A 9,935-nucleotide genomic window follows, 5' to 3' on the forward strand; every position below is an offset into this window, starting at 1 on the left:
TTTTTTAAAGGTCTCTGTAACAATTATAGCCGTGCGTATTTGTATGTGTTCCCAAAGTTGAAAGTTGGGCCTCATAAAGTGGGTGCGAAAGTTTGATGTAGCCTTGTCAGGTTGTGTTAAAACTTAAAAATAAGCGAAATTAGGAGGGTGAGATACGTGTCTATCGAAAGAAATTTGTGGAGCTAGATTTGAAGGATACGGTTTAATTTTCCACTGAAATTGTCCCCCAAAATCTGTGAGATGTGTACCATTGTTTCCTGCACAAATCCCGTGAGTAAGTATCGCCTAAACACAGAAAACACCGTGCATTTTGTGGTGTTGCGACATTTTTTGTACAACCAATTGAAAGGACCACACTGCAATGAACATTAGTGGAATGAATCTAAATCATTCAGCTGCGTGTTTCTCTAGTCAGAGTTATGTTCTACTGAAAAATAAATCATCAGGAAAATCTTTTTTCCATCGGCTGCCACCACAATTCACACAATCCCCCGCTTACAAATCTAACCCAGAGATTTTAAACTGTATTAATTTGTGTTTCTTTTTTGCTTGCCAGCCTAGATACTCCCTCCGAAAGTGGGCTGAAGCATTTCCATGGGGAAACATTAAAAAATTATGAGGTTTCACGTCATAAGCTGGGGTTTTTGATGAAAACGAATGAACAGGATAAAATCGAGGAAATATCGGTGGGTCACAACATCTTCAAAATTTAACTTGTGCGTATGTGCATGGTGAGACGTAAAGCATAGAGCACTGGTTAGCCCGCGCGTCGTATATCCCTCGGTATGGCCATGCTTCGAAGAATTTCCAGCGCCATTACACAGATACGACCTAGGCGAAGAAAACTCGGGAAACACAAGGTCGGTTTCTTTATAAACCACTTTATGCAAGCAAAATATACAATGCAGATTCTCTCTGTGTATGGGGGCAATGTACATTTTTTTCTTGTATGCCATGCAGCCTAATGAAGCACACCAAAAGACCCTAGAGGTGAGACGCAGGGCAGAGGCTATAATGATATATACGCGCGGCCAAAGGAGGTAACTAAGCATGCATTCAGAACACCACAGTTACGAGTATTTTTTTCCCCGCGAAGCTCCGCAAACCGATGCCGTCACCGAGCGTGTATGCATGTGCGAGTGTTTAGCCTAAAGCAGCCATGGTGCAATGCTGGTTATCGGACGGAAATGTGAAAATGAAAATCACCAAGTTCAGGCGATATAAATGATTTGCAGCCGAACGCGGAATAGTGCAAGAATTTTGGCTGGGAAGGGAATGTAAATGCTCCGAGTAAATGATTACGATGACAGCTAAAACAACTATGACGTATAAATGCTAAATGAGTGTGAACTATTTCCTTAGGAGGGAACGACGCGCCAATATGCGTCACACATGTTAAAATGTCAACAGAAAAGGACGTCTTCAGTAGAGCGGACACACGCCCGGACAGTGTCGACGCGCTCTGCTCCTGCCCAATGTCGAAATGCGTATTTGTGAAGGAGGGGAAGGGATCTGTACGGTAAGATGCCCGGCTGCCGCAGCCTGTCATGGGGAGGTTATTCAGCGCGATTAATAGCCCGTCATTCCCCGCAAAGCGCAGCTAGCATTTTTGAGCGTGTGCGCAGAGGCGTAGCATGGTATATGGTGCGAATCGGACGGGGGTCTAGAACGGCCGGCGACCCGGGGGAGGTGGTGGCGCGGCTCCACCGTCTCGGAATCCTGGGATAAGGGGCAGGGCCTTCTGCAGGTCGGCTTCGGTGTGCAGGGGTGCCGTTGGATTGCCGATGTTGTCGTTTATGTAGAAGAAGTCGGGCGCGTTGTTGCACGGCACGGACTCCTCAGCGAAGGCGCACGTGAGGCTGAGCTGGTTGAAGATCGTCTGGTTGCCACACAGGAAGCTGTACTGCTGCACCTCGGTGCTTCCATCCTCCTTGGGCACCACGTTGCAGACGTGGAAGATGAGGCAGTTGTTGTCCACGTCGGCGAAGTAGCCGTTCTTGGCGGGACACTGGAACGAGGTCTTCACGCCGCCTACAAGAAGCTCGGCGCCATCAGGCAGATCGTACGCGGCCCGTTTTGACTGGAAATATAAAGAATACAGGCGAAAGGGCTCAGTTTTACCCTTTGCCGAGCCGGAAAATAACCATCCAATCTCGAGGCTATCCTGGCAGGTGCACAGTTGTCATGGTCTTCTCTCGCTCGAAACCATTTGATTTTGTAGATTGCGGACAGTGGTGTACTATACAGAGAACCTTTCCACTGTGCTCAAGCGTACCACGCACACATTTGACAATGCAAGCGTGCTATTAATATCCCTCTGCACCAGGTGAATAAAAATAAAGACTCCATTAACGAAATCTTAAAATATCGCTAGCGCTTTGTTGACTATTGCTTTGTTGCTTACCGAGAAAAATTATTCTGCGATGTTCCGACAAAACTCAACCTGCATGCTATCTTCCGCTGTCGGCTTTGGCGTTTTAATCTTACCATCATAGTATTTCACCGTTTGAGCCAATGTATTTAAAGGCTCTCTTTCAGTCTGTTCCAGGTGCCATTCCTTACGTATTTTATTGCAATCATGGAAGGGGTCACATGTTCCATTTAGGGTGACCCGTAGCCCCTCAACCAGGCACACAAATGACGCGGCACGAAGACGCGTTTAAAGCAATATGATTACGTGTTTATAACAAATCATTACTTACTCTTGGCAGTGCCAGCGCAACGGTCATCACAGCAAAGGCTGGAAAAAGCAGAATTTAGGTCATCAAATACGGTGAAAAAATGAGGAGGGGGGGAGTAGCAACACATGGTTATCTAAGCGCTTCGTAGTTTACTGAGCATTCTTTGCGGCACAGCGCACAGACACGCGTATTGAGCGGAAAATCAAAAATGCGCCAATACACGGAGAAAACCATATCTTTTTTATGTAGAGTAGTTTGAGTGAACAATGAATTTATTCAGACACGTTGGCGTAAAATTTAGAAAATATTTATGGTTCCCTTATGATTCGCGGTTATCCTTCAAACGCCTATCATTCAGTCGTATTCATCAGCCCACATAATCTCCTTACGCCCCAAGTAAATGGCGCTTCCCGACTTAAAGTTCTTGCTGTGGCTCATACACACTTATACTTGAGAATTCGAATATTTCTGCCTGTTACATTTCGTAAAATTTAATGTTATCACACCGCACAGACGGTCGCCCTTGTAATGTGCATTCTGTTGTATTCACCATTACTTTGGCTAACCATATTTATTGAACGTGACATTTGCTATGGAAGTCATTTTTATTCTTTTCTTACTGTATTCGTTATATATGTGTAGCCGATTGGTTGCTAGTGATCGGTCTTTTTAAAGTTCCGCACCTGGGTACATAAATAACGCGGGAAATGAGAGACCGCAAGTGATGCTTACCTATTAGGAACTTCATCTTGTCCTGAAAAAGAGAAGGAAAATGTAATCAGTCCACGTGTTATAACATGATCTGCAATGCTTTAGTCGTGACCAGTCGCGCAAAGCTCTCCATATACTAATCACGAAATACCTACTGGCCACATAGTATCTTAGGTCGTACCTTGAGTAGCCTTTTACTTGATACCATCCACGACCAAATTTTTGAACTGCCTAGGCAGGCAGTACCTTTGCAGTAAAATCATCCTTCGGAGAAATCCTTGTGGGACCGAAAAACAATCATGGAAACTGGTCCCGGGGATGGACTGACGGCAGCTTGAATGCTGGCTTTTGACTCCGGCTTGATCTTTTCCGTGAGTTAAGGATAGTACCAGGCATTACGGGGGCGTGAAGGTTGAGGGCTCTCAAAAGAACACGCCCCTGTCCTGCTGTATCGTGGCGGTGCGCTCTTGTCACCGTTACTACACCACCTTCTCGCTTCGTTCTCCCTGCGAAAAATTTCCGTTCGGCTCATTGCTAGCCCTCACCGCGTTTTGACTAAAACTAACACGATACGCGCTGGGCCATGATGCAATGCAAAAGGTCATGTTTGCATTACGTAGTGTCACAGGGCCGTCCACACGTTCGTAGTCAAACTGTATGCGGGGTCTCACCATTGGCCAACATCATACATTTGATTTCTTTGAATGACCAATTCTAGGGTTAGATGAGGAAGAATATCCTTGGCTGGTTTTAATAATCATAGCTGCGAGGAATTGAAATTATGAGTGCGGGGGAAATTATTAATTTTGCGTTCCCATTTGCGGATGCCACAACAAATTGAAAATAGTTGTACTGCTGTTGAATTTTATATATGTGGGTATCCCGTTAAATTGAACCAAGCTAAAAAAGAGAATTCGATGTTTCTTTGGTACCTAATTATCGGTCATTACGGTTCGCAGACGCTGATATATATTTTGCACTTTAATGGGGTAAGCACTTATGATAGTACGGCATTATTACCTTTCTACGAAGAAAAATTAGTGAAAAATTTCATCGCTCTCAAAGTTTTACGTAATTCAAAGAATTACTACGTTTTATTCAAGAACGCCGCGTACGATATTCAAGCATGGATGGAATTCAACGCGCCATCCTAACGGCCCTGCGTGAGCTTGCGCGTGTGCGAAGACGCGAAAGGTTATGTAAGGCCAGAGGAAGCCGCACATTGAGGCTTCCAATTCGAGCTGTGAAGATAAATCCCTTAAACGGGCCATGAAGGCAAAATGTAAGTATGGTTCATTCGACGGATTTCCTCGTTAGAATAACACTGGCGCTACCTTTAATGCAAAATTCACTAAAATAAGCTATTCAGTTAGGAAAAAGGAGAATGGCCATGCGAACCAGCTGCTCATTTTCCGCACTAGAGCCTATACTAAGGGCAACTCTACGCTTAGATGAGGCCGGCAAAAGCAAGTTAGGCAGGGCTTATAAGCTTGCATGACGAGCTATTTGCGCTTAAATTTAGAGCATATTTTATATAGCAGTAAGAATGGTGGTGTAAGCAATGAAAGTTAGGAAGGAACATGTTATATTCATGTACAGCATCCCAGCCTTCATTGCTATGTTCTTCCGGAAAAATGTACTATACTTTCGATCATAGCCCAACCCTAGTCAATCTCCTCTACTCAGTCCCCCCATGGCCCACTCGGGCCTTAAAGCTACTTAAATAAATAAATAAATAAATAAATAAATAAATAAATAAATAAATAAATAAATAACTGTAGAAGGAAGAGTGCGTACTGTGCGCATTGTGCGCACAGCCGTCCGTAACGTTGGACTTGTCTGACACGACAGTGGCCAACTGGCATAAGCAACATTGTCGTGCGTAACTTTGTTTGACGAGCATACCCAAAGATTCCCGAAACTATTACTATTACCCGCTACAAAAATATGCCAGTTACAAATCCGGTCACACACACACACACACACACACACACACACACACACACACACACACACACACACACACACACACACACACACACACACACACACACACACACACACACACACACAAAAAAGTGTGGACAGTGGTCCAGCAAGGTATAGTAGCGCCATCTAGGAGGACGAACGGTAAACAAGGTAGCAAAAAGACGTTTCGCCGTTCGCTGCAGTCTTAGTAAAGATTCAAACCTTCCGTTTATGTACTATGGTGTGAAGATGCGCTAGTTGGTTCATAATCATGGCGAAAAAACAGCGCACATACCCTGGATGCCTAACTGGTGACGTTACAAAACGCAACATGCAGCGGGAGAATTAGAATTTTGGCGGAAATTGTTTGATTTCTCGGTGAATAAAGCATCGCTTGCGGTCGGACAAGCTGTGGGGGCACTGCAAAAAACCAAATCGTACGAATAAGACAAACTTTCATTTTGTCTTCATTGCTCCTGTAAACGCGTCACTGGGGATTTTCGGCTTAAAGGGGCTAGAAGACAAAAGAAAAGTTCGATTCATAAAAAGGCTGTTGTGTCCCGATAAAACAATACCACACTTTATCGCTAACTTCAAACAAGTAATCGAAATAACAACGAAAAAATTATCAACAGTAGCGACCCCCCAGCCGCTTTCCGGCAATTTTGCTATGACGTCACAGAATATTGTTTGTGCGACTGGCGGCGGTCGCGCTAAGCCACTACCAAGTAACATGACTGGGAGATTGTAGTGCGACCTCTAGTTCCGTTTGATCGTATTACTTGGATGATAACGCGCAGTTAACACTTTGACAAATTTGTTTTTAGTGCCCGTCCGTAACACGTCCCTCCTGCCAATATTACGTCATTATGGCGCGGAATTTAGAAGTTGTACAATATTTCTTGAATTTTTCCGGTTATAAACACGTCTCTCGTGTGTGGAATGGAGCTGAATGAGCTACCAGAGCCTAGTTTTTTTTTAATAGAACAAAGTTGTATTTTGTCTTTCTGGCGACTTTTTCTTTACATGAGCTTGGGTACTTCACGTTTCGTTTTTTTTTTTTTTGTTCTGTTCTTTTTTTGCGTTCCGCAACATACGGTACGTCGAAAAATTCGTAACTTAATTTTTCGTAAGGTTGAATACTTAGGATTTACAAATCAGCTACTTATTAAATGCTTTGAAAATGCATAAATTACGTTAAATTGAAGTAAACAATTATTGGGTACTTTATTGTTAAAAAGATCTTCATAAAATTTAACGATTCTTGCCTCGTATTGGACAAACTTAGGACATCTTCACTGCTGTATTTTTCCGCACCGTAATACCTTGTGGTTTTCGGCCGTCCTTATATGTGCATTATGTCGCTTATTAAGATCGTGGAAGACGTGTAGAAATCAAAATATACTTAGCACAATATCAAGCCCATTATTCAAATGTGCCAAAGGATCTTTGGGTTATTCTTTTTGTTTGTTTTTTGATGTTCTTCTTTTCTCAACGTCGCCCAGTACTCGGCTACTTGAGTCATGATGTCAATACGCAACCGCGCAAAAACAGGAGACCAAGAAATAAACGCAACCAATTACTTCTTTTTTGAGGACGACTTTTTACATGTTTTCCTTAACGTAACGTCCCTACAAGACACTGAAACATTATGTAGGAATAGACTTCGCAAAAAATTCCGCCGAAATATCTGCAGATATGTCTGCATACGCAGAGGTTATCGAGAGCTGTCCGCCGATAGCGCCAACTGCGAGCAGATGAAGGAATAAATCCTTCACATTGTTCAGTTTCTAAAATGTACGGTCTATATCAGGTTTCATCCACTAAACTTCGTGATAGCAGAACAAAATAATAACAAATCTAACGTTGAGCTGTCCATTGAGCACAAAAATTGCCCAGAGAATTTACCGCTAGAAACTCTTAAGCACCCCCCGGCCACAAGGACGCCTCGAGGAAAACGTTCGCTCTCTATGGGCGAATACGTATACGATTGTTTGCACCAGCGTGTCGCGACAAAAAGCAAGCGGCCCGAAATTCACCTCAAAATTCTGATAGGGGTAAACAGAACTGTAGAGTTCCCTTGGAATTTGGACGTGCCATACGTATATTGCAGTTACAAAAACTAAGGTAATTGGTCGCGAATAGCCCACTTCTGTCCCAGACCAGAAGTGATATCGAAATAAACTGAACGAGAGCTGACGCAGTGGTTAAATCGTTCAGATTCGGAGTAAGAGTGTGCAGTTAGGATACCAGGCTGCCACGGACGAGCTTGGACAGCAAAAAAAAAAAAAAGTGATTGATATTCCGAACCTCCGAGATATTTCGGTGCTGTCGTCGACATGGGCCTTTATAACTATAACTTGTGGCAAGGAAGACTACGAATTTCAATAAATTACACCCCGTTAAAAAAGTATTTTAGACACGACCACAAAGAACTGCGGAGCATGACATTCGAAGGGACGCGGCGTGAGTAGAAACTGCTGTTTCCAATGCTTGTGAAGTGCGAATTTGGCGAGAGGATACATTCCTTATCATTAGTTCTGGCTCTCTCGCCGCACTTTCCGCAAAATCCAGATGAGAAACTAGAACTGATAAGTGCGCTTTTAAAATACTGCCGGTCACCCTCCGACGGCCAACCCTTGAGCAATGGTTCAGATTGCTCAGGGGTGTACACGGCCAAGGCCCAACTGCGCCAGGTGAAGGGATCTCACTATATAGCTTTCAAATCTCGCAGAAAAAATCGCGCTGAGGAGCGATAATCCCGTCAACGAGGGCTCCTTAGAACCGCCGCGAGTCACCAAGGCGGGCACGGATGGCAGCACACAGTCGGAGGCCTAGCGTGTGTATCCGAAGGGAGCAGCAGACGGAACTCACCGCGCTGATCACTGCCGCTGGAAGAGCTGTGGTGGATGACTCCTGCCAGCAGCGACGTGGGTCCTTAAGTAGTGCCGTCCACTTGGAGAGGGGCGAGCTGAAGGTGAAAGCCGGAACATGGTGGAATAAAAAAAAATAGCGGCGAATATGGCGAAGCCAATCATCTCTAAAGACGCCGCCATTTAAAGTGAGGCGAGAGGCGCGTGCCACACGGCAACGGGGACGCAAGAAGAGCTGCCTATGCTAACGGATGGACGGACTCTCACTGCGGGGGAGGGACTTGTGCGAGTCACTGGGCGACCCGACCGGGCCTGACCTTCCGGCGTCTGCGTACACACCTCGGAGAGGGAGTCTCTCCGGCAGCACCCGAGCCGGCCCAGCTAGCTCCCAGCGAGAGCTGGTCTCGCATAGCCGACGTCTCCTGTTAATGCGGACACTTCGAGATGCCGGAATTTTCGGCCCCCAAAGTAACGAACGACCGATCACCTCGCAGGTGCAAGAGACATTCATTACGGTAATGGCTTCCGACAAGGACGCTTGTAGCGTTGGCGTTTTTGGGGGGAGGCGGGGGGGGGGGGGGGGGCAGAATGGGATAAATTACCGAGTTTCACTACAGGAACGAAATACATGGCGAAATCGTCACCAGAAAAGTCGGTAAAGTCATACAATTTTATCAGTTACTGGCCATTGATCCGGGTGGGAGCTTGGGGTTGGTGAGCTTGTTCCTCGCGCAAATTTCAGTAGAGACCTTCGCGTGCCGCGAACGTGTCTCCACATTTACATAAAAATTGCCGAAGGTTAAAGTGCTTCTACAGTGATTAAACATTACCTAAATGGTTGGAATATTCTAGAAACAACGCTAAACATTCCCTTCCACTTTGATTTATTCTCGAGGGCACTTATTGACAGCGCTCTCTTCGTACTCCGAGGTAATTATACATGCGATATCATTCGAAGGCTTGATAGAGCGAGGTCTTGGTGCAAAGGGTGTGCTTTGTATGCGACAGGGAAATCAACTACACGGTGAATCTACCGGCTCACTCCTAAGCGGAATCCATGTGATCCCATTTCGTTAGAGGTGTTAGATTTTTCCGTCTAAGATTAATGCCTGGAGCATATGACATCTTAGTCAATGCTGTTGCGTTTAAACGTATCGTCCTGTCACTTGAAACGACAAAACGGTATAAAAGACGTTTTATGGCTTGTTCGCCGGGTGATAAAATATTACTTTGAAAGGCGTATCACAGCAGAATAGGAGACGGCGTATTCGTCGCATGCGCCTAAAAAACCTGCCGTTGATATTAAGGGGCGGTCCCCATTAATGCGGCCTAATAGCCGGAGTCGTATAGGAGTAGCAGCTCGTTCCGTTTGCCTGTTTCCACTGGCACCGATGAGAAGGTTCGTGGAGCGGGGCTTAGCCTATGCATCGACCCGCGCCGGGGTTGAAAGGCCGCGAGGTGTTGCAGCCGCGCTTCCCTAATGACCGGCGCTCGTTAGGCCGCCGGGGGAAAGGGACAAAGCGTGCGGGCCGCATTCGCCATTTGTATATTCGACCGATTAGTGCTGCGTGATTGACCGGGAGGTGGCCGCCACCGACCGGTAGTTTTAGGCTCTCGCGGCCGAAACTAAACACAAACCGACGACGCCAGTGAAAGCGGGGAGGCCCCTCAGAGCAAACTATAACTTCTAAGAAGCACACAG

At 45.5% G+C, this 9,935-nt stretch overlaps 1 protein-coding gene across 1 annotated transcript; it reads right to left on the minus strand.

The window, feature by feature from the left end:
- Positions 1–981: 981 nt before the first annotated feature.
- Positions 982–3,429, minus strand: LOC144169805 (U-scoloptoxin(01)-Cw1a-like). The gene is made up of 3 exons (XM_077699167.1): positions 3,414–3,429; positions 2,703–2,740; positions 982–2,080 (listed from the first exon to the last, which is right to left on the minus strand). The coding sequence occupies exons 1-3, from the start codon at positions 3,427–3,429 to the stop codon at positions 1,664–1,666; spliced, it is 471 nt and encodes a 156-aa protein (XP_077555293.1). The 3' UTR covers positions 982–1,663.
- Positions 3,430–9,935: the final 6,506 nt, after the last annotated feature.

This window comes from Haemaphysalis longicornis, unplaced genomic scaffold (assembly GCF_048455015.1).
Source record: "Haemaphysalis longicornis isolate Haplotype H1 unplaced genomic scaffold, Haemaphysalis longicornis Haplotype H1 scaffold_1, whole genome shotgun sequence".
NCBI lineage: Eukaryota > Metazoa > Arthropoda > Arachnida > Ixodida > Ixodidae > Haemaphysalis > Haemaphysalis longicornis.

Bases quoted from the DNA above. Each gene is read 5' to 3' on its own strand.
- LOC144169805 (XM_077699167.1), bottom strand. The intron at 2,081-2,702 runs GTAAGTAATGAT...TTATATTTCCAG, and splicing joins TTGCGCTGGCACTGCCAAGA to TCAAAACGGGCCGCGTACGA.